The sequence below is a fragment of the Balaenoptera acutorostrata genome, chromosome 6 (assembly GCF_949987535.1).
Source record: "Balaenoptera acutorostrata chromosome 6, mBalAcu1.1, whole genome shotgun sequence".
Classification (NCBI taxonomy): Eukaryota; Metazoa; Chordata; class Mammalia; order Artiodactyla; family Balaenopteridae; genus Balaenoptera; species Balaenoptera acutorostrata.
Genome location: NC_080069.1, coordinates 71,366,898 through 71,392,075, shown reverse-complemented (window position 1 = coordinate 71,392,075; position 25,178 = coordinate 71,366,898). Strand labels below are relative to the sequence as shown.

General features: G+C 43.2%; 1 protein-coding gene across 2 annotated transcripts in view; it reads right to left on the bottom strand.

Moving 5' to 3' along the window:
- LOC102997613 (histone-arginine methyltransferase CARM1-like) overlaps positions 1 to 25,178 on the bottom strand; it is a 251,240-nt gene that overhangs the window by 70,360 nt on the left and 155,702 nt on the right. For both annotated transcript variants that reach the window (XM_057547578.1, XM_057547579.1), the window contains exons 3-5: positions 23,771 to 23,877; positions 22,670 to 22,774; positions 3,696 to 3,806 (exon numbers count right to left, since the gene is read on the bottom strand). In XM_057547578.1, coding sequence (XP_057403561.1) covers positions 3,696 to 3,806; positions 22,670 to 22,774; positions 23,771 to 23,877 — 323 coding nt within the window. The remainder of the gene's footprint in view (positions 1 to 3,695; positions 3,807 to 22,669; positions 22,775 to 23,770; positions 23,878 to 25,178) is intronic.

Here is a 25,178-nt window from a genome sequence, read left to right as displayed (position 1 = left end):
GATGCCTTACAGTCCCCACAACATTTGGAAAGCTACCCCTGCCCACGCCCCCGTACCACCCCCCGCCCTAGCCATACACAGAAAAGAAGGATTACAGAAATACAAAAATCCTCCATAGAAGCCAAAACCAAAGATAAAATCAAGCTCTGATGCTTCAGAATTCTTTGGAACATTGGTTTTAATGCTTTAAAAATCAAGTCTCCCTGGAAATACTAAGCAAGGAAAGAGGCAGTTAAGTGTAGACTCTTCTTGCCTCAACGCCCATGGTGACAGTGTATCTCTGCTCACGCTGGGGCCTCCCCAAAACCTTTTATTCAGTAACATCGAAAGACGCAATGGACAAGTCATTGTACAGCTTCTTTTTCACCTTTAAATTCTTCTTGGTTTATATAACAGAATGGTCTCGTTCTTAGGAAATCCACACTGAAACGTTTAAGGATAAAGGGCTATGATGTATATAACTAACCCATAGAAAAAAAGTGTGTGTGTTTCTATCTACATATATGTAAAAAATATATACGCACACACACCCCTATACGTATGTATACATATTTGTGTATGTGTGTGTTCAGGTATGGTGAGAAGGGAGCAAGAGTAAATGACACAGCAAATGGGGTAAAATGTGAACAACACATGAATCTAGGTAAAGAGCATTTGGGCAGCCTTTGAATTATTTTTATTTTTACAACTTATCTGTAAGTTTGAAATTAGGTCCACGCTTTAAATAGTTTAAAATAGTTTCAAAGTTTAAAACAATACAAAGTTTTACAATTTTAAGTTCCTTCCCTTTTCTTCTCTGTATTGGCTTCTTGCTAGAGACCCTTACAATTATCCAGCGGACCCTCTGGGTAAAAGTGTCCATGAAGGTAGCCCTGATCTGCGAGAAGCCAACAGTCCTGCTGATGTGTTTAATCAGGCTGAGAATTCTCTTGGAGAAACCAATCACACACACAGTTCAAGAGCGGCCCCTCCCATGGTGTGCTGGTGATTACTGGGAGCGTGTGTTGGGACACAGTTCTGAGGGAGACAGGACTATGTCTAGGGAATGCACCACTAGCTCGCTCTTCCTCTCTTCCCTTAAAATACTACAACCAAGGGTATGAAATTTTTAAAAGTAACTATCAAGTATGTCTCAAACCACCTTAAATACATGAGAAAACAAACCATATGAGAAAGGAAATCTCTAAATTAATGCCTTTCTCCCTCTCTCTCTCTCTTTTTGGTGTCTGATACAAGAGACAACAACAGGATCAATCTCTTATTAGAACAGAAGCTCTCTGAATACAGGAATACACCTTCGTCATTTCCGTTTCTCCTGTATCCCCCAAGAAACAGACTTGTGGGATGCAAGTGAATGAAGATGTGATTAAATGAACGGGCAACACCTGAGACAAAGTTCTACCCTCAACTCCTCACCCTTAAGACTGCATTTTGAGATCTATTAAAATCGAAGCAGAGGCATTTTTATCTATGGGTTCTCTCTATATAAGCTTGTATTTTCCTCTTTTCTTGTTTAGAATTCCACATTTAAATCTTATTTAGAACTCCATAAAGAGAAAAGGTGAGGTACAAAACTGGGAGAAGACATTTTTCACATGTATAACTGAATAGAATTAATATCCAGAATATAGAAATCATTTCTACAAATGAATTAGAGTCAGTATAACAATTCAAAAGAAAAACTGTCAAAAAAATTGGAACAGGTATTTCACAGAAGAGAAAGTACAAATGGCCAAACACTATGCAAAGATACTCAAAGTCATTAGTGAGTAGAAAATACAAATTAAAACCACAAATACGTAATAAACACCAGATGGGCATGAATTCCAAAGCCTGACAGTATCAAGTGTTGACAAAGTTGGAGAACAATGGCACTCTCGTTAACTGCTGGAGGGAGTGAAAATTGGAACAACCACTTTGGAAAACAATTTGGCATCACAGAACAGAGGTGAAGGTACACATGCCCTATTACCCAACAATTCTACTCTTGGGTATATACTGAGAAACTCCAGCACAGATGCAGTGGGGAGTGTGTATAAGAATATGCATAATAATACTTTTATAATGGAAGCCATCCAAAGTCCATCAACAGCTCAGTGCACTGAGCGTTTCATATAACAGAACACTACCCAGCACTGAAGAGGAATAAACAATGGCTGTATGCATCAACAAAATGACCCTCAGGAGAATCATGCTGGGTGAAAAAAGCAAATTATAGGATACATACATTACGATTCCATTTATGGAAAGTTCATAAAGGATAGGTTTTTAGGGACAGAAACATATGCGGTAAAACTATAAAGAACAGCGAGAACATGATTAACAAAAATTCAAGACAGTGGTTACCTCTATTTAGGGCAGAAGAGAGAAGTGATCAGGACAAGACACATGAGCCTTTAATGGAAATGCTAATGGCCTATCTCTTAAAAGACATAGTTGGGACTTCCCTGGCTGTCCAGTGGTTAAGACTCCACATTTCCACTGCAGGGGACATGGGTTTGATCCCTGGTGAGGGAACTAGGATCCCGCAAGCCACGTGGCATGGCCAAAAAAAAAAAAAAAAGACGCAGTGGACACACATTCATTGTATTGTTGTTCTTGACACATCTTTACAAACGTACACATTTGTACACATTTTACAAATATTAAAATGTACACATCTTACAAATATTCTTTTGTGTGCCCCTAACAGTTAATAAAAATGACTCTTAAGAATTGGTACATAAGCAAATGACCAAAAATATTTTATCCAAGACTTGTTGGAAGAAGAGAGTGTAACAACATGCCAGCCATCAGGCCCTGCCAGTCTTTCCTTCCGAACATGCCATACTGTCTACTGGTCTCTGGCCCCTTCTGGGTCATTCAATCCAAAACCAACCATCACTCAGAGCTAGCACTTGTCCCAGGTCGGAGGAAAGTTTCAGGCTGTTCCTCAGAAGCAGCAGCCCAGCGTCCCTCTCTATCTGCCATTCTATCCCTCATTTAAATGCAGGCATCCTCCAGGTGTGAATGACAAGCACATTACCTTGTGCATGCACGTGCACACACACATCCAGCTCTGCAGCTTGACTGGGTTGTTATTACATCCAAATATTACTGAAAACTATTATTACTTGACTCTTGACTTTGACTTATTCTCCAATATTTGTACACATTTTATAATGATAATGGAGTACCATATTTAGAACAAAGCATCTCCCTGTCCTCCAATCAGAACCTGAAATCTGAAAAAGCTCCCTGAAGCACAGACATCTGTCCATGCTCCAACTACAACCATGTAGCAACAGTCCCTTAAACCAAAATTGAAATTTAAAGTGAGTGGTGCAGTTACTGTCAGTACAGCATTTAAGAAAAAAAATAAACCTAGCTCCAGGGATGTCTGACTCCTCACCTCAGTAGGTCATTAAAGATAAGATAGCATTATCTCCTCCAGGCCCAAGAAAGTTTTGTTATAATTTTAGTATCGTGAAATTTTTAAAATAATTGTTTTCATATCAATTACTACAGTGAAGGCGGGCTCTTTCAGCAGTAACATCCCAACAGGAAAAAAAAAATAAGACTGGTAAAACAAAAATTCTTCTAAATTGACCTAGGTGGAAGGTTAATCACTTAGTCCCCTGAAGGTCCATCCACTCAGTCCCCTGAAGTTTACTGAAGACCTAGTTAGTAACTGCTGTAAAAGTACAACCACTTACCTCAGCATATTGTGCTACTGAACTGGCCTCAACTGCATAGACTCTCCGAGCTCCGGCCTGCACAGCAAAAAATGACAGTATTCCTGATCCACAACCAACATCCAGAACAACCTGGAAGGAAAGGAAAAGACAAAAAAGGGGTGAAAACACAAACCGGAGCTTAGTTGTTGGCATCATGCCAACTTTGAGCATTGCGATCAGACAAAGTACTAGCTTTGATTTTTACAAGTGGTCTTACCTTGGCCAAGTTATGAATCTCTGTGAGATTTCTTTTTCTCCTACGTTAAATGGGGTTAATAATACCCACCTTTTAAGGTTTACTGTGGGGATTAGTATGAAGTGTATACAAAGCACTTAGTGTATAATTGGTGTTTTTCAAATTATTGTTATTATCACTACAGTTTCTTTGTTAACATGGTTTACTTTTAGGATGTTTAGGGCCAAGAAAAGTAGTGGGTCATGAATGAATTTGCTTACCCTACCTGTCAGCATGAACAAAATGAAAACTGTCTCAAATAATTTTTAGCATTATATACATATATACATATGTATATGCATATTATATGTATATGTATATGTGTGTGTATATATATTCAGGAGAAACTGAAGATAGTCTTTAAAAATCCAAAAGTGAGATATGTGCTTTTTGTTTTAGGCCCCCTCCAAAAAGTTGGGGAGGTTTATATGGAGGGTAGGAGGGTATTAAGACAGTGGACACATAGAATTTACAGAAACTTCTTTCCAGAAACTTCTATTCTCTGTGTTCAGACCTAGGACTTAAATCAAGAAGACCACCATTCACTGGCACAAAGGGACCAACCAACATTTGGACCTGCACGCTGTGAGGAAGAGGAGGACAGTATGGATTGGGCCCCTGGCCCCATGCACAGCTGAAGCTGAGGTCTGAAGCTCAGTCTGATCGCTGAAATCTCAGGCTCCTGTATTTCCGTCTCATCAGTGACTTTTATTCTTAGCATCTTTTAGCACTAGCTTTGAGCAAGGCATTTCACTTGGCTCTAAATCCTCACAATAAATGTATGAATAGATAGCCTTATTACGGCCACTTGTGAGATGACAAACTGAAAATCAGAGACATTGAATGAGCCCAAGTTCACCTAGCAGTAAGTAGGGGAGCCAGGAGTTGAATCTGGGCACTTCTGCCTTCCAAGCTCACGTTCTATAAAATCACACGTTGATTATTTAATTTCACTTTTATAAATCTGATATTTTAACCCAGCAATACCAATAGGCAATGAATGACAAGTAAACAAAGTATTACTTTTTTCAGGAAAATTTATAATAGTTTTTTTTTTTTTTTACTTTGATAGTAGGAAAATTTTTCCAAAAAATAGGAAATATCAGAGGTTGTGCATGTGTGTATCTGTGTTTTAATTGCAGTATCACACTGTGCTGACACAGCCACGGTGCCATTATTCTAAGAGAACATGCTGTTAGTAACGGGTTCACGGTGCTCACTTATATTAATCCTAGAGCTGTGGCTCTATTCCATATGGTCTCCTAGGGTTTGGATAATTAGGAGCATTACTAATTTAAAATGTCACCCAGTCTCTGGAATTTGCTGTCAGGCTGTCTATACTTTTAGAAATACCACTATTCACTTCTCCTCATCTTCCCTAGGAAATACTTCATCTTCACATGGTCCTGGTTTATTGCAAGAATACCCATGACTGCTGTCTAGAGAGAGGAGGCTGTAGGTTGGAGAGTGCAATCCATGGTCCCCTAAATAGATGCACCACATCCAGAAGAACCTTTCCAGAGCCTTCTTCAATTAAAAATATAATAGGACTTCCCTAGTGGCGCAGTGGTTAAGAATCCACCTGCCAATGCAGGGGACATGAGTTCGAGCCCTGGTCCGGGAGGATCCCACATTCCACAGAGCGGCTGAGCCCGTGTGCCACAACTATTGAGCCTGTGCTCTAGAGCTTGCGAGCCACAACAGCTGAGCCCGCGTGCCACAACTACTGAAGCCCACACGCCTAGAGGCCGTGCTCCGCAACAAGAGAAGCCCCCGCAATGAGAAGTCCCCGCTCGCCGCAACTGGAGAAAGCTCGTGCAGAGCAACGAAGACCCAACACAGCCAAAAAATAAATAAATTAATTTAAAAATATAATACCTTAGATACTATGCTCAGTCCAAAATATGGATACAAAATTAAGATACAATAGAAATTGCACCTGCTTGCTCTGGTGACAGGTGTCCTAGAAATGTGTGAAGGGAACACTTTGTCTCTTTTATTAGGGTGTCATGAAGCACATCTTAGAGCAGTGTTTTTCAGTTCTCTTGATCCTGCAGACTAAAAACCAAAGAAACTTTTTACCACTGGGAGAGAGACATCAGACAGAGGGAATGGGGAGAGAGAGAAAAATTCAGAGATGGGAGGGAGCCTGATATGGTTCAGCTTTTTGCCAAATTAGGCCTTTTGGTAGGAAGATGCATTGACAGGCCCAGACCCTACCTAGAGAAGAGCTGAAAAATTATAAACTGTTGTCCAAATACCTTATTTCGATAACTAATTTCAAGCCAAAACAACCTTATTCATTTGGCTATTTCAAAACAGAGCATAGCCCTTGAAAAAGAATCTGATCTTTTGCTAGCATTATCCAGATAATGCCATCTGTTTCCCACTTGTGTGTATATTTAAAAAGTTAACAAGTGAATTTTCGGTTTGGGGCTTGTAGGAGAGGGAGAGGGGAGGGAGGGACATTCTGCCCCGTCTACGTAAGCCGTGAAATGTTGGAAACAAAGCTGAGGAAGGCTGAGAATTCATTCTCTGGTGAAAAACAAACAAGTCCAAGCAAGTATTTAGGCTCTAATGGAAATACACTCCTTCAGCCCTTTCCAGCTGGGGTTTCCCAGACTAGGAGAAGACAGGACATTAATGCAGATAATTCTGTTACACCGTCTTATCTGGCACCTCAGGAAGCCTTGGAGCTGCCTCTCATCACGTTTTCTTGTCCTCACAGAAGATTATATTGAGCCCATTTTTTATTCTACCATTGGTAGGCCATCACAGAACTGGGTATGTTTGAGGACCTTGGCAGACATTAAGTTATACTTTCTTATCCTAGGGAAAAGTATCTCACCTCAGACAGAGGCAAAAGAGAGTAATAAAATCCCTTTCCACGTGTAAAGCAGTTTCCAGTTTCCAAAGGACGTTCCCCTGACACTATGTATTTGAGCCTCATGCCCCCCTGGGATGGAGAGTACATAGTTATGTCCCCGTTGTACTGAGAAGGAAACAGGCTTGGAGAGACTGTTTCCAGCCCAAGGTAACACTACTGGCAAAGGGCAGAGCCGGATGAGGACCCAGTGCTCAGCTGTCTGTAGCACCATGGCCATCTTTCTGTGCAGCAGAAGATGGGAGGAAAGGGTGGACCGTGAAGAGATGTAAATCTGACCATACCACACCCTAAACACTTCTGATGGCTCCACGCTACTGGACTCCGGTTAGGATCACCCAAGAGAAAAGACAACAGGAGGTCAGAGGGAGTGAGGACAGTGAGGTCAGATGACTTATTCTCCTGGCTTCCTCCCTCCTGGGTCTCCATGCATTGGCTGTGTCCCCTCTACGAAAAGCCACAGCTCTTGATGGGCTTCCATCTCTTATAGCTATGACTATTCTCTCAGGTTTCCAGCAACTACCCCTTCCCCCTGCCCCTTTAGGCCAAGGGGTGGTAACAGGTCCCCACTCTTGGTAGTGCCAGGGTGCTTCACCGTACCGTGTTGGTTCCCTTTACTCTGCCCACGTCACTGTAAATGGTCCTGTTATTTAACTCTTCTAAAACACCTTGTCAGGTGTGCCTTGCCTCTCCTGCAGGAGCCCTGGCTGATACACCAACTCATCCTTCAGATCTCAAACAGTTCTCCCTCAGGGAAGACTTCCTTAGCCTTTGCTCCCCTCCCAGGCTAAGTAAAGTCCTCCAGCTCTATGCTTTCTTATCATCACCTACTCAAACCCTTCCTTCATAACATTCATCACAGTTATAGTTTTTCATTCAAAGAGGCATTATTTGATTAATTTCTGCTCCCTCCCCTGGACTGCAAGCTTCATTAAAGGAGAGACCTCTATCTGCTTCTTGGTCACTACTGCATCCCTGATATAGCATGGGGTCTGGCACACTCACTACATCTTTGTTAAACAAACTGAATAAATAAAAATGTGTCTCACTACCACAGATAGGGAACAGATTCATGATCCAAAAGGTACAGCGCGAATCTGTTACCTCCCTGAGAAAGTACCTTCTACCAGCGTAACACATCCTCTTCAATCTTGTGATCTTAAGCATCCTTCAAAGGATGACTTTCTTTGGACATTGCCATATTGTCATTACATTACAATCCAGTTAGCTCTGGTATACAATGTTCCTCTAGAGAGAGAATTCATCCTCAGCTTCCCCTGGATACACAGGCAGCAACTATAAAAATGGCTAATTTGGGGCTTATATGGGGCAGCACCAGAAAATGGTACAAAATCCTTGCGAGGACTAATGGGGAAAAGTCAACAATTGGTCCATGTAACAGTGGCCAAAAGTTCTGTGAACTTATTTGTAAATAAGGTTTTAAAAATATTAAAAATATAAGGTCATTTTGCTTGTACAGATGATTTTAATTACATGCTCTTATGGTTTCCTAGGCAAAGAAATCTTGCAAAATGTTTGAACAGGTCTAAAAAGCCCCAAGAGGGTTCAAAGCTATTTATTTGGATTCACTAGGCTAAAATTAACAAAGAACATCCAGGTCCTTAAGAAAACATGAAACAAAACTACCCTTGAATAATAAAGTAAAAATAAATATGTACCATTATTTTTATACTTATTATGTACTCTGCTTGTTTAGTACTTTTACCTTATTTACTCGTGATGACAACTATCTGATGTGGGTACCATTATTTTCTCCATGTTGCAGATAAAGAGACTGAGAATCAGACGGAGTTGAAGTCATACACTTAATAAATGGCAGAGATGAGATAAAAACAAATGTACCTAACTGAAACCCTATGCTCTTAGCCACTCCCTTCATTTTCAATTCTATTTTCTGTGTTGTTCAGGCTACAGTAATATTTGTCCCATTTAGCCTTCTTTTCACCCTAGCAGTTTTATAACTGCTTTCCAATATTGAGGTCCTGATTATCCCACAGTCAATTCCTCCAGTTATGCCAGTTATTATTTATTCATTCTTTCTTTATTTGCTTGAGCATATCAATGGCTGCTCTGAATTGCAATAGCCCAACTGTCATTTTTGTATGCCTTATACTCCGAAATTGTGTCCTACCCCCCTGGCGCTTCCACAGCCATTGCTGCTTCTTCCAGCCATTATTTTATTACATCTGTAGATATCTCCACTGAACCACCCCAAGTTACAAGTACCCCATGCTCTTGCATTGTCATGTACTTTATCATCATAGTTACCTGCCACGGGCTCCCTACACCATACACTGCGCCCAACTATTCCAACAGCCAAATTGTTGACCAACAGGGTGACTGAACAGCTTCCAAGCAGAAACAGAATGAGGGAACTACACAGCCTTTTGCAGTCCATCACATCTCTTACTCTAGCTTTTGTCAAAGAAGGAAAATTCCAAATCACTTCAAGAGTTGCAGAAGACATCCCTTTATGGCCTTTGCAGCTTAGGCTTAAATCTTGTTCAGATAATTAGAACTTTCTCTATGGCAGAAGAGTTCTGCTGTGATAGCTCCCCGTAAGACAGAACTCTACATCTGCTGTGCAGTGAAACCTGCTTTCAACAAAAGGGTTGCCTGTATTTAAATAATGAATAAATAATACTTATGAGCACCCTTGTTTCATTCCACCTGGTCTTCTGGCAGAGGATAGATAAACCCTTCACCAATCTTTTAACCACCCTTTCACCAGTTCTCCAACTATTTTTCTCTATTATTACAGAAAATACAAAGATGCTGATCACTCCTACCTTCTCTCTCCATGATTAACCCCCTTCATATGCTGCCAATAGACTCAGACTAGCTCACTCAGCTCTAAACCCTCAGGCACTCAATCACTCACCAGACATCAAAAGTGTCTTCTATTACCCACTGTGCCAAATACTGCTAGATGCTGGAAACGCAAACTTGAAAATAACATGACTGTCTAGTAGGCAGAAGCATAATGATGTGTTACAGTGGCAACGATAGTATTATATAATGGACCCAGTGAAACTATGAAGGAGGATTAGTCTACTCTACCAAGGATTCTGGAAAGACTTCACTGAGATGACCCGAGGAGTGAAAATCAAGAGGTAAGTCAATGTGTGCCATCTGAATGGAGGGAGTGGCAGGAGAGCAGTCTGAACAAAGGCACCCAAGAATGACAGAGCCAGTCATGTCTGGGAGGCAGCAAATTTTCTCAGGAGCATGATGTGTGCGTTAGAGGTACAAGTGGGGGCATGGTTGAGAAATTAACATGGCAAGAGCAAAAGCTGATGCTTGATTGTAGATGGTCTTGTATACGACACTAAGAGCTTGGACTTAATCCTTAAGCAAAGAAGGACCATAGAACAGTTTTCAGTGGAAGACTTATTTCATAGTCGTATTTCAGCAGCATCATGGTGGTGGCGTGGATTGGAGGGCACAAGATCAGAGGTTGCAACACAGACACTGGTGTTCCTAATTAACATCAGCCCCTTCTTACTTCCTATCAGAACCTCACTTTATTCAGTATTTATCCTCCTCTGTGTGGTTAACCATCCCCAGTCCCAGGGAGGGGATCCTGATTGGTCCAGGGCAATCATAAGTGGTTCCATTTCTCTTGCCAGTGATCGTTACACGTGCGTGTGTGATACAATATTGTTAACGAGACCTGAGGGGAAGTCTGTTGGGAGCTACTGGAAAGGTTTTCTCCCTTCTAAGACAGACGTAAGAAAGATGCTGCTGCTTTCTTGGACATGGTTAAATTGAAATGTGATGCTCAGAGAAATTGGATTAAAACACCTCAGAATCACACTACCTCCAACATTTTCGCCAATTTAAGTAGGGATTTCCTCCTACTGGAGGCCAAAGCTATCTTAACTGGGACAAGTAGGGAAGCTAATTGGAAAATATTTGCAATCCTCCAGGAAAGATATAGTAACAATGAGAACAAAGAATCAGCTGTGGGACAAAGGGGAAGAGAAGGAGTTGCAAAAATGCTGGATTAATAGAAGCTAAAGAATTTGGAAACTGGAAAGGAAAAGAAAAAGTCTAGCCTGACTCCCAGGTTCCTGGCTTGGGGGATGTTTACAACACCTTCAGTTTTTGCAGCACGCCAGAACGGAACACTCGCCTTGCTGGCCGGCCAGAGTGGCCCTAGGAATTGCTTGTACTGGTCTTTGAAACATGGAGCTGAGTTTCATTGCTGCTGCTACAGCTGAAGGAGTTTGCTGCAGAGGCTTCTCTTGTTCCCTCACATTGCTCACGGGTACAATAAAACAGTGCCCACCTCCCTCACGCCACATGCACTTTGTCCCCTGCCTCCTACCGCAGTGCCCTTGTCGCAGCTGAGGCATGGGGCAGACACGACAGTACCCACTTGGCACGCATGCACGTGCACCATTAAGAGTAGGGAGTTAACACTCTGCGGGGGCGTGCTTCACCAGTGGGAGATGGCAGCCAATGGAGAAATCATTCTCCTTTTCTCCCCCGATGAACTGTTTGAAGACAGAGTGGTTTCATACGACCTCCCTGAAGATGTCCGGTGACAGCGAGTGATCGGTTTTTCATCAAGCTGTGGCCAGCTCAGTAACGCCCTCCCTCACACCTGCTCTCCCTCCTGCTCTGCCTCGCTCCTGCTCCACTGAGATGGCCCCCCCTAAGAAAGTACTACCACGTAAGCTTTTGCCGCATGGTCTGTGATTCAGGGAACTGAGGCTAAGAACGTGGTGCTACTTAAACAAAATTCAACACGTTTACTGACATTTTTCTGTGATTCTGCCTTTTCCAGGTTTCTGAACTTCTAAATTCTAAACCTAAGCCATCACTCTGGAGTTGAGTGATTGTGTCAATACCTCAGATTTAGGAAATCAAGCAAAAAGAAGATACAGGCACAAGCTCTTAAGTTCATCAATGCCCAATTCCTGGTTCAGTGCTGGAAAAGACCAGGTTCTAGTACAGCAATTTAACTCCTTTTTACTGACTTTATCCTACTTATCCACTTACATTTTCATCCTGGAAAGCAGATATTAAAACAAAGACATCTACTTTAGAAGTTACTGTTGCATAGAGTCTTCTATATAAGCCTTTAACAAAGTCAGTCGTTGCTCCGAACTGGCCCTTCTTGGCACTGTCTTAGAGGGAATGGGAAAGGTTTAGAAATTCAACCCTAGGATGTTTCTAAAATGCCTTGACTTCAGTGGGAAGGGAATCCACCAGGCAGAAGTTAATAGTAAGTTAGCCATTAAAACCATACCAGTGAAATATTGATTTTTTTCAAACCTCTTTTTTCCTAGTTCCCTCCCATGCGGAGCTGAGGCACTGAGAATTTCACCTTAGCAATCTGTCCCTTCTTTAATGATTTTGCAAGAGTGGCATCTGGTATGATAGTCATTAGTGCCACTTACCAGATATTTCTGGTTCTCCTTATGGGCACATGGTAGAATTGTATCCCTTGCTCTCTGGGAATTAGGAGTGACCACATGACTTGCTTTGGACCATGTAATGTGGTCAGAAGTTAACATGGGTCACTTTCAGGTGGAAGATTTAAGAACCAGGGGTGTGCTTTGCCACGCTCCACCTCTCTCTGCAACAGGAACTAGTCATGTTTCACATGGAGGCTGCTTCCTCAGCCTGGGTCCTGGAGTGAGAATGAGACAAAATACAGCCCTTAGCTAACCTATAATGGATTAAATGAGCACGATATAAAGCTCTATTGGCTTCAACCACTGAGGTCTGGGGGTTGACTGTTACAGCAGCATAACCTAGTTGACCCTAATAAGCCCAGTTAAGTGCCAGTGATTTCTGATTCAAATTTCCCAGTATGTCCGCAGAATTCTGATGCTGTGCTGAGATTTTGGTATAGCAGTTCACTAAATTCTTATAGCCATCATGTGTTAAGTGTTCTTATCCCATTTTAAAATTAACCCCAAAAGGATTAAGGTCACATGTCAGCATCTTGAAAGGTACAGAGACAGGCTTGGAGCACAGCTATCTTGACTAGAAAATCCATCTACTGCATTAAAGCCCCTAGCTCCCTCTTTCCCAAATGCCCTGAAAGACAGTCTGTGATCGTTGTTTATTCAGTCTTCTTGGCTCTCCTTGAAAGCTGCACTTTGCTTTCATACCAAATGAAAGCATTTTCCTCTGCTGATTCTGGCATCTTTCTCCAGTACTCTTACAGGAGCAGATTTTATTCAGGCTCAGGAGAATCCTGGCACAGACACACCATCTGCTTTACTCACATTCAGGAAATCTATGTGGACACCCCCTTAGAGCTTAAGGGGCCAAAGAGATCAGTTAAGACCAAGATCCATTTTCTACCTCTTTCTCCTCACCTGTATTACAGAGAATTTATCCCAGAGATGAGTTTTTGTGATATATGACCTAACGTGAACCTTGGCCTCTGTACTAGGTCGAATAGTGTCCTCCAAAATTCATGTCTACCCAGAACCTGTGAATGTGACCTTATTGGGAAATAGGGTTTTTACAGATACAGCAAATTAAGATAACGTCATACTGGATTAGGGTGAGCCCTAAATCCAATGTGACTGGTGTCATTACAAGGAGAGAGAAATTTACATAGAGACACAGACACATGGGGAGAATGCCATGTGACAAAGAAGAGATTGGAGTGGTGCATCTACAAGTCAAGGAACACCAAGGACTGCCAGCAACCTTAAGAAGCTAGAAGGAGGCGAGGAAGGATCTTCCCCTGGAGCCTTCAGAGGGAGCATGGGCGTGCTGACACCCTGATTTTGGACTTCTGACCTCTAAACTGTAAGAGAATAAAATTCTGCTGTTCTAAGCTACCTAGTTTGTGGTAATTTGTTATGACAGCCCTAGGAAACTAAAACGGCCTCCAAAGTCCAAGCCATAGGGAAACACACACACACACACACACACACACACACTAGACAGACAGAGATATATAGATGTATCAGAGATCATTTTTCACTATCACATCCTGCCCCCATACACGTTCCAAAAATCACATAGATAAAATAAAGTATCAGTTTGATTATCAACCTAGAACACACAGAGAATGGCTTTATGTCGCTCCCAAAATCACTGTGCAGTCCCAGCAGACGTGAGTTCGCATATGGCTCTACAACTTAGTAGTCGTGTACCTTAAAGCAAGTTAGTTAAATTTATGTATCTCTGGTCCCTTTATCTATACAGGCTAATAATACACCTTGAATTTTGTTGTCGTGTGGTGTGGCGGGCATTTACCATTCTTCTGTTCCTCTCAGCATCTGAACCCCCTTCCTATGCTTGGAGAATGTCCCACTTCTGGGGCAGCACCAGCCTCCCACTTGGGAAGTTACAGGTGTCTGCTGCTCTCTTCCAGCACCCCTGAAGCTAAAGCACAGGCATGACCGGGGCTCTCCTGATAAGATGCACTTTGCACTCTGAAGCTGGCAGTGTGCAGACGCAGGACAGCACAGAATCCACTCAGGTGCGGTCACGGCCACCTCCCGGTTCCAGCAGCACAACAGAGAAAGGTTCTAAGGACAACACTCCAGGGTAGCAGCGGGTGAAGCCTATGCAGGTTGCGGTGCCCACGTCTGGCTGCATGGAGGTCTCCCAGAGATCAATTCTGCAGCATGATTCTGGAAATTATTTTTCGCCTTGTAGCCTCCACGCCTAGCTCTCTGATGATCCCATATCCTTTTTGGAAATTCTTTTTTCTTTTTTTCTTAAATTAGCAGAGTTGGTTTCTGATGCTGGCAGCTAAGAACCCTGACTAACATGCAAGGATTAAAATGAAATAAGATATGCAAAGCACCTAGCAGGAGTCATGAGTTACTTCCTTTCTTCCCACTTCCCTCCACAGTTCTAAATGAGGATGCTGCTGTCAGTGATTAACAGCACTCAGGGCGAGATGTGGAGGATTCGGAGAACCGATAAAGACACTGCGGCACACGCACACAATGGAATACCGTGCTGCCTTAAAAAAAAGGAGATCCTGCCATATGTGACAGACAACATGGGTGAACCTGGAGGACATCATTCCAAGTGGAATAAGCCAGACACAGAGGGACAAATACTGCATGATTTCACTTCCATGAAGTATCTAAAAGAGGTAAACTCTTAGAAGCAGAGAGTAGATTGGTGGTCGCCAGGGGTTGGAGAGAGAGGGAAACAGGAAAGTATTAGTCAAAGGGTACAAAGTTTCAGTCATGCAAGATGAATAATTCTTGAACTTCCCTGGTGGCGCAGTGGTTAAGAATCCGCTTGCCAATGCAGGGGACACGGGTTCAAGCCCTGGTCCGGCAAGATCCCACATGCCACGGAGCAACTAAGCCCGTGTGCCACAACTACTGAGCCTGCGCTCTAGAGCCTGTGAGCCACAACTACTGAGCCCGTGTGCCACAACTACTGAAGCCCATGCGCCTAGAGCCTGTGCTCCGCAACAAGAGAAGCCACCAAAATGAGAAGCCCGCACTCTGCACGAAGAGTAGCCCCCGCTCGCCGCAAGTAGAGAAAGCCCGCATGCAGCAACAAAGACCCAACGCAGCCAAAAATAAATAAATTTTAAAAAAGATGAATAATTCTTACTTCCTAGACATCTATTTCACAGCTTAGTGCCTACAGTTAACAATACTGTATTTATTACTTAAAAATTTGCTAAGAGAGTGGATCTTATGTTAAGTGTTCTTATCACAAAATAATAATAATAGTTATCATTATAAATAAAGAGGACAGGAGGAAACTTTTGGAAGTGATGGATATGGTTACGGCCTAGATCGTGATGATAGTTTCATGGGTGTATACTTATCCCTAAACTCATCAAGTTGTATACATTAAATATGTACAGCTTTTTGTATGTGCTTCATACCTCATTAAAGAGGTTAAACATTTTTTAAGGAAGCAAGACCTGTTTTAACACATGCCAGCACGACTATCTGGCAGGCCTGTGCTGCAGCCTTTATTCCATCAGTGATTAAGGTTGGGCCTCATTAGTGTGCCAGGTTAACCAAACAAAGTAGTAGCAGTGTTTTAAAGTCAGAGAATTTCAGAGCAGGATCAGAGATGGACTCAAGGACATTCGACCAAACTGATGATAAGTCCGCACCAAAGAAAACTCAAACTGGAAGAGCCAGAAGCTCAGGCTCTGCAAATCTGAATATCAGCTGACAATCTGAACAGGCTGCTTTGTGTGTTTGTTGTAGTTATTTATGTTTTCTTTTAAGCCTTCAAATCCCTGAATCCCTTCTGCCTAAGCCAACCTCACTTTTGGATTCACTAAGCAGCTGTCGCAACTGGGAATTCTCTCCTTTAGTGAAAATGCTGATTTAAAAAAAATAATAAGCTCCTGGCTCCTGCTTACTCTCACAAGTTTCCAGCAACTGGTGCCCTGACAAATGAAGCGTCAAAACATTTCCAAATTAAAACCCTACGGCTCACACAACCCCACACAACCCTGTACCCTCAGCAGGATGGACTTTCCCTGCTTGTTCCAAGTGCACACTCAAAAGAAACTAAAAATAGCCATATGGCAATTAACAGAAACTCTGAGGAGGGGGGAGGGGGTAGGTTCCATCAGCGTCAGTTTCCTGGATAGATTCCAAATGGGGTTCTCAGCCAGCAGTGCTCTGGCCAAGGAAGGATTTTCATTAAAACTGCATGGAGGGCTTCCCTGGTGGCGCAGTGGTTGAGAATCTGCCTGCTAATGCAGGAGACACGGGTTCGAGCCCTGGTCTGGGAAGATCCCACATGCCACGGAGCAGCTGGGCCCGTGAGCCACAACTACTGAGCCTGCGCGTCTGGAGCCTGTGCCCCGCAACGGGAGGGGCCGCGATAGTGAAAGGCCCGCGCACCGCGATGAAGAGCGGTCCCCGCACCGCGATGAAGAGTGGCCCCCACTTGCCGCAACTAGAGAAAGCCCTCGCATGAACCGAAGACCCAGCACAGCCAAAAATAAATAAATAAATAAATAAATAAATAAATAAATAAATAAATAAATAAAAATTAAAAAAAAAAAAAACTGCATGGAGGAGGCAGAATGAAGAAATCAAGATTTGAAAGATTTAAAATTATTGCAGCGGTAGAAACTATAGCACCATCCCCAAGACCATCAATAATAATAATACTTGCTATTATGGACTGAGTTGATATTTTAGGCCATGTACTAAGCACTTCCTATGCATTGTATCATCTTGATCCTGCAAGGACTCTAGGAGGTAGCTGCTACGCTCACAGATAAGGAAATTGCAGCCCAGGGGCTTTAGATAACCTGTTCAAGACCTCAAGGCACACAGGATAAAGGTCTGTGGCACATGCACAGCAGGTGGCCAAGCTGGAGTTTGAACTCAGCTCTCTGGCTCCAGAACTCATGCACATAACCAAGGTGCAATGCTGCCTCATACCTGCATGGGGGTGTTTAAGTAACCACAATGTTTTCACTCCATCCTTAAGCCCAGAGAAACAGAAGTCTCTCTTGGCAATTTCAACCAACCTTCCCATGGCAGTGCCTTTCAGAGGTTAGGTGCATGGGCTCTAAAGTAAGGTTAACTGGGTTCAAATTCTGGCTTTCTCATTTATCAGTTGTATAAAATCAGGTAAATTATCAACATTCTCAGGTCTCACTTCTCTCATCTCTAAAATGGCAAAAACAGTAGTCTTTATGTAATAAAGTTGTAATGAAGATCAAAGGAAGCGGCTATAGACTGAATTTTTGTGCCCTCCGAAATCCACATGTTGAAACCCCAATCCCCAATGTGATGGTATTTGAATATGTGGCCTTTGGGAGGTAATTAGGTCACAAGGATGGAGCCCTCATGATGGGATTAGTGTCCTTATAAGAAGAAACAGAGGAGAGCTTGCTTCCTCTCCCTCTCAGCCACGTGAGGATACAGCGAGAAGCCTGCTGTCTACAAGCCAGGAAATGAACCTTCACCAGGCATCAGCTCTACAGGCACATTGATCTTGGACTATGAGAAATCAGTGTTTGTTGTTTAAGACACACAGTCTATGGTATTTTTGTTATAGCAGCGTGAACTGAGGCAGAAACTGTATGGAAAGCTCCCAGCATGGTGCTTGCAGATACTTGAGTTGCTCAATAAATAATAGCCATTGGTATTGATCATTCTAAACCCATGCCCTTTTAGGTAATCAATTTCAATGAGAAAGAACACAAGAGCTTAGTAAAAAGGTAGCATCCTCCATGGACTGAGGGGTCCTTCAAGGAGGGTCTTCTGTATGATGAAGCAAACAGAAAAGGATTTTTAAACATTTTGGATTTGTGGTGGATTTGATAGATTTGGAGTTAGTGTGACCAATTATCCTAGTCTGTCTAGGACAGAGGGGATTCCTGGGACATTAAAACTGGGACAATTTGTTCTTTCAGTTCCCAGTGGGGAGGAATTACTTATTCCTAGGAGTGGGCAGTACTAGAAGCAAGAGAGGTCATCTCCCCTTCCTCTTTTTATCTCCTAATAGGAGTGACTTATCTGACTGGTGATGCTGGAAAATGGTTTGAGCTTGCATAGTGCTGGTACTTGGAAGGGGCCAGCCTGCCGATCCTCTACCCAAGCATGTGCTCTTGAGTCCCCCAGGTGGAAGCTTGCTGGGCAGGCTCTGGACTTGTCTGGGGAGACCACATGTTCAGCATACAAGTGAGAGGAAAAGTTCAGTTTGAGGGGGGAAAAAAGGGGTAGGAAGCCTTATGTGGATACAGGCCCAAGCCCCATTCTGCAAATAGCATTACCAAAAATAAAGCTGATATTGTGATTTCTACCTGACATCTGTGTCTATTTCTAAACTGGTTCAGAACTCAGAGGGGGAAAGGGATATAATTAATTATCAGTCATGTGATTAATTATCACCTTCATAAACCCCAACAGATGGATGCCTATTTTATTTCATTGGCAGAGAAACCCATTTCAGGCTGGCAGGAAAAAGGTATTTTGTAGAACCAAATGAGTTTAGAGGTGGGAATGACCTTAGAGATGATCCGGTCCAATATCTTTGTTTTTACAGATGAATGACAAAATCTATATGAAATTCTGTGAAAAACTCATCAAATGCAAGGAATTTGGGGGAGTGGTCTTTAGAAGCTATAACCAGAATTAAAAACAGATTATAGATAATATAGAAAATAGAAAATAGATTATAGATTAAAACTAAGCAATTTCGGGACTTCCTTGGCGGCCCAGTTGTTGAGACTTGGCCTTCCAATGTAGGGGGTGTGGGTTCGATCCCTCGGGGAGCTAAGATCCCACATGCCTTGCGGCCAAAACACCAAAACATTAAAAAAAAAAAAAAAAAGAAGCAATATTGTAACAAATTCAATAAAGACTTTAAAAAATCGGTACACATCAAAAAAAAAAAAACTTAAAAAAAAAAAAAAAAGCTAAGCAATTTCAGAAGGAGAGAAATTTCCCCAAATAAAAGAATTACAATCAACAGTTGAGAGTTGAATTATTTCAACTGATGAGAAACCTGTAAGACTTAGGTCAGTAAGACTGCTTATCCACAACCTTGAACACCAGGTAAGGTGTCAAAAGAAACAAGCTTTTCCCCTCCATCCTCACCTTGCCTACCTACCATAACCTGGTCCTCCTCATGAGGAATGCTTATTACTTCCTCACTGTTCACCAGGAATGCCCCACTGGCAAAGCAAGGGTCCTGGTACCTCAAGACATATGAGACCCTTTGGTCAAGCACGGCCATTTCTGGTCTTATCTTTTTCTCTTACCATCACCCTCATCCACCAGAGTACCTATATTTGACTTTTTGAAAATGTCCAGTTTTGGGTAAGCAGGAGAAAGCCCACTTTACCCTGACTCTCCCACTGAATACAGCTATAAAACCTGGACGGAATGCATGCAGCAGCTACGGGAAGCCTCTGAAAAGTCAACAGTAGCAGGGAGACTGGGAAAGAGGATCAGAACTTGAAATACTACTGATCCATACCCCCTCACCCTCACCCGTGGCCTGAACTCAACACACCAGAAACGGACACCAGGGTGCGGGCAAGAGAGCTGCGGGAGGAGTCCTCTGTTCCGGCTCCAGCTGCGAGAAGGGGAACTCCGAATGCTCAAAGAGAGTGTGCAAATTGTTCTTCCCTTGCTCGTCTTTTTTCTTTTCCTCTCCCCTCCCCTCTCCTCGTCTTCCTTCCCCTCCTTTCTTTTCCACCCCTTTCCTCCCTTCTTCTATGCTCCAGCCCCCAGAAACCTTGTGGGGGTCATAGCATCACATCAGCCCAAACTATGAGACAGGGGAAACTCCCTCTGCCTTCAATGGTGCCGTAGTTCCCAAAAACTGGGGCCAAGCCCCACTGCTTTTTTCCCTCTCTTTGTCCTCTCTCTGCTTGGCGATACCTAGGCGAGGTCATAGACGTGCACGGCAGAGTGAGCTTTTTGTCCAGAGACTAAAAAGTGGTCCCAGGGAACCAGAAAGTATCAGGGAGATCATGGAGTGGAAGGAACTGGGCAAAGAAACCCCATAAAGTATTTTTTAAAATAAATTCTTGTACTCACCCCTCAAACTATACATGCATGGACTTGATCATGAGCACATCAAAACTCTGAGAACTCTGCCTAGGTGCCAGATTGACCATCCAGTGACGTGCACATGGAACAGAGCCCAGCTGCACTGCTAAGGCTTTGAAAAGTGAAATGACACGGGAACCAGAGCCCTTGGAAAATCAACTAGTGGCGTGGAACACGCAGTCCGAACCTAACCAGGTTGAATGCATCCTAAATCAGAAATATTAACTCTCTCCATAGGCTTTAAACAAGACCCAGAGTCTCATAATATTCAAAATGTATGGAAAACAATCTACAATTCTTTGGCATAGGAAGACTCAGGAAAATATCAATTCCCTGGGAATAGATAATCAACTGAAGCAAACACAGCAGTGACACAGATGTTACAATTATCTGGCAAAAACCTTCAAGTAGCTATTATAATAAAGCTCCAAGCAGCAATCATGAACACTACTGAAATCAAGGGAAAAATAAATAGTCTCAGTCGAAATACATGACATAAAGAAGAGCCAAATGGAAATTCTGGAATTGAAAAAATATAACCAAAATTAAGAATTCTCTGATGGGCTCTATAGCAGAATGGACATGACAGCAGAAAGCAACCCATGAGCAAATCAACTTCTAGCTGGGGGCCTATTTATCACTATTTTTTCGTGCGTCTTCTCTCTACTTTAATTAACTATTTCAGCATCATAAACTACAACACAATTTAGTGGCTTGAACGAGAACCAATGTATTATTTCTCCCAACTCTGTGGGAGGGTTGGGCAGTTTCTCTGTTGGTCTTGCCTAGACTCATTCGTGTTCCTGCATTCAGCTGGAGGGCTGGTTAGACAGGAAGGTCCAGGCTGGCCTCAGTTATTGGTCTGGCAGTTGGTGCTGGCTATTGACTGGACTGCCTCACTTCTCCTCCAAGTGACCTCCCAACCTCCAGCAGGCTAGACAGGGCTTCTTCACAGTATGGTGGTCTCAGGGTTCCACCAGGGTGAGCCCAGAAGCCACAAGGCTCATGAAGGCCTAGGCTCTGAAACTCACACAATGTCACCTCTGTCATATTCTGTTGATCAAAGTACATCCCAAGGATTGCACAGAGATAAGGGATAAAAAACTAAACTATCTCTTCATGAAAGGAGCAGCTGTACAACTTTGCAAATGGGTGTGGATGCAGGGATTGGGATCCTTATTTCAATGTTCTACCACATTCCTCCTGGGGAATTAATGCTGCAAATCTCAAAGGCCACAGGTCTACAATTACTATGGCAGTAGGAGACTGTGAGGCCCAGAGAAATCTAGTGTTTGCCTAAGATCACAGAGCTACTTAATGGGAAAATATGAAACTAGACCCCATGACTGCTGATTCACTGACCAGTGACCCTGTTTCTGAGATGAGCTGTATAGTATCTTGAACACCTTGGCTGTTTAACAGGTAGGAAAATAAGGGACGACACTTGTGTAGAGTGTTAGCAATCATTCATCATTCAGATCCATTCTGTGAAGGAAATAAATGCAGGCACTCGTGGAGTCCATGAAAAAAAAAAAATTGAAGTAAAGTGACACAATAAGGGCTATTCATTATGTAGCAATACAGCTCCTAACCTGTTCTGTGCACCAAAACATAGTGCCTTCAGTCTCTTGAGTTCCTGGCTCTCAAAACTTAATTTCTTTACTGAGGTAAAATTCACATAACATAAAATTAACCATCAACCATTTTAAAGGGTACAATTCAGCGGGTTTTGGTACATTTACTATGTTATCCAACTATTACCTCTGTCAAGACATTTTCATCACCCCAAAAGGCAAGCCTGTGCCCACTAAACAGCCACTCCCCAAGTCCCCCTCCCCCAGCCCCTGGGAACCACTAGTCTGCCTTCTCGCTCTGGATTTCTATTCTGGATGTTTCCTATAAATGGAATCATATGTGCTTTTGTAGCTGGCTTCTTTCACTGCATATGTTTTCATGGTTCATCCACACTGCAGTGTGCATCAGCATTACATTCTTTTTATGAATAATATAAATATAAACAATATTCATAATATTCCACTGAATGGATATACCACATTTTATTTACCTATTCATCAGTTAATGGGCATTTGGAATGCTCCCACGTTTTGGCTACTGTGAATCGTGCTGTTATGAACATTCACGTACAAATAGTTATCTCAATACCTGCTTTTAATTCTTTCAGTTAGTTAGGTATACAGTCAGAAGTGGAATTTCTGGGTCATATGGTAATTCTATCAAAGCTGAATGTTCAGTCTAGTTTTTTGACAAGGCTTCTTAAAATGGTTTGAGATTAATAACCTGCTGCCAGCATTACCTTATCTCTAAAGTCAGTGTGGTTCTGGAGGATGGCTCTGTGGTAAGTGGCTGTCCTCACAAAATCTTGCATCATGTTCTGCTGCTGGGAAAGGCAGCCATAAAACTGTAAGGGAGAGAGAAGGACAGGGAGGGTAAACATGCCATGAGGCAGGACCTGCACGAGTACTTGGCTCTCACAGCCACCTGGGTCAAGGCAGGCTTGGTCTAACGCACCGGGGGGCCGAGGCTCTGAGACACCCGTGACCTCTCCACGCTGGCCCTATTTGTAGGGCCCACAACTCTAAGGAGACCCCAGAACTTTGTCTCTTGCTTCATACAGTGGATTCAGACCTAGACCTTGACCCGATTGGCGCCCAGGGTCCCCTCCCAAAGCAGAGGCTGAGAGAGTACAGATCAAGAACAACAGAGGCAAGTGAGAGAGAAAGGGGCCAGGGCCAAAAGGGATGGCCCTGATGAGTCCCATCAGCCTAGAGAGAAAGATGGGCCTTGGACAGAAATCCCAGGAGAGGGTGGGGTGGGGTAAAGGCAGTGATGGTGGTGATCCTGAGGCAAGCCGGCTGGCTGATGTGGTACGTATAAATCCATGAGCATGGACAGTGAGTAATACATATCATCATTGTAATGGCCACCATTTGGTAGAGTTTTCTATGTGCCAGGCACCATGCTAAGTGTTTCACATACATCCTCTAATCAAATTAAATCACCACAACAATCAGATGAAGTATGTTCCTCAGCTGAGGAGACTGAGGCTCAGGAAGATACAGCCACTTGCCCAAGTCCTGACAACTCGCTAAGTGACAGAGACAAGGTACCAATCCAGGCGATGCTGTTGCTGCTGGTCAGAGGACCACACACCAGAAACCGCTGCGCTCTCGGGACTTCCCTGGCGGTCCAGTGGTTAAGCCTCCCGGCTTCCAAGGCAGGGAGCATGCGTTCGATCCCTGGTCGGGGAACTAAGATCCCACACGCCGCGCAACGCGGCAGAAGAAAAAGAAAAAACCGCTGCGCTCTCTTCTCCACCCACCGCCTCGCCCAGGTGTATTCACAGGTGTGTGTCACTTGGAAATGACCCGGTTCCACCTGGGACCGCTCCCCTGACCTGGAAGTACTGTGCAGCAGACGCCTCTTCTGTCCGCTGGCTGAACACTGAGTATTCCTTTTCCTCACGCCGGCATCTTTTCAAGGTATTTGAAAATGCGCTGAATTCTGCAAGGAGAAGAAAGCAGATCCATTTCTACACCTTGGAAATCACAGCACTCACCACTGCACTCTTCACAAAATTCCAGCTGAGAAACTGTTAGAAGATTAAAACGGCGTGTTCACCTCTGAACACACGCGTGACAAGGAACAGCAAGGTGGGGATGGGTACTACTCTGAGGTGTGACACCCTTATTTACACTTGTCAGACATACCTGCATTCAGAAATGTCAAGTTTGAGACCATAATGGCACACAGGCAGAGTCTGGGCTCACTGAATTCTCCTGGCACGGTGCTAACAAAGCTCATAGGCTTATTCTCAGTATGTGCTCTGAGGAAGGTGATTGTTGATGATAAGAAAAATAAAATATATGTGAATACAAAACATATATGTATATAAGTGAGTATGTATATAAAATCTCATTCTATCATTATAGTGACAAGTTTTGTTTTTTATTTTCATATTTAGTATTCCCTAAGCGTATAGAGAAAAGGTAAAATAACTGGGGATATGTGTATACGAGGGAATGCTTTCTACTGTGTGAGGAAAAAAATACAGAAGTGAAGGCTCAAAGAAAGAATCCCAGAACTGATATTACTAACAGATAACACAGCATGCACAGTGGTCAAATTCTGTGACTTCTGCCTTAGAAATGTCTCTCAAAGTCCCGCCCAGTGGTCCTCGCTGCCTGGGGTCTCTCTCCTCTCCACTGCTGGTGCTGTGACTGGGTCTCTCTCTTACAGCCCACGTGGGATCCGTAATGCCCACCCAGTCCGGATTCACCACGAGCTCCAGCCCCTCACGTCTGTCCGCCCCTGTGTGCGTGCCCTCCTCGCCCCCATTTCCTGCACACATAAGACCTGCACTACACCCTTACGCGCCCAGCGTGCTGCTGAAGCACCTACACATTTCCAGGTCAGCCTGGGCCTGGCCTGGCTTCTTGACTTTGAAACCCCTGTCTCTTCTGTTTGGATTACCCTTTGACATGAAACTCCTATTCATTCTCCAAGATTCAGTTCAATGAGCATTTCTTCACTGCTGCGTTCTACAACACCCATAGGCAGAATGAACTGCTGTAACACACTGGGCCTCAACACTTGGCTACAAACCAGAATCACCTAGGAAGAATTTTTTAACGTAGGTGTTGGACCCTCCACCTATACTGAGTAATTCAGTGCTCTGGTAGTGGGGAGAAGGCATCTCTATTTTTTTCAAAAGCCTCCAGTTAGTTTTCATGTGTAGCCAGGGACCAGAACCTGTGATCTCATCTCATGCTCTCAGCTTACCATCTTATTTCATATTTTACCCA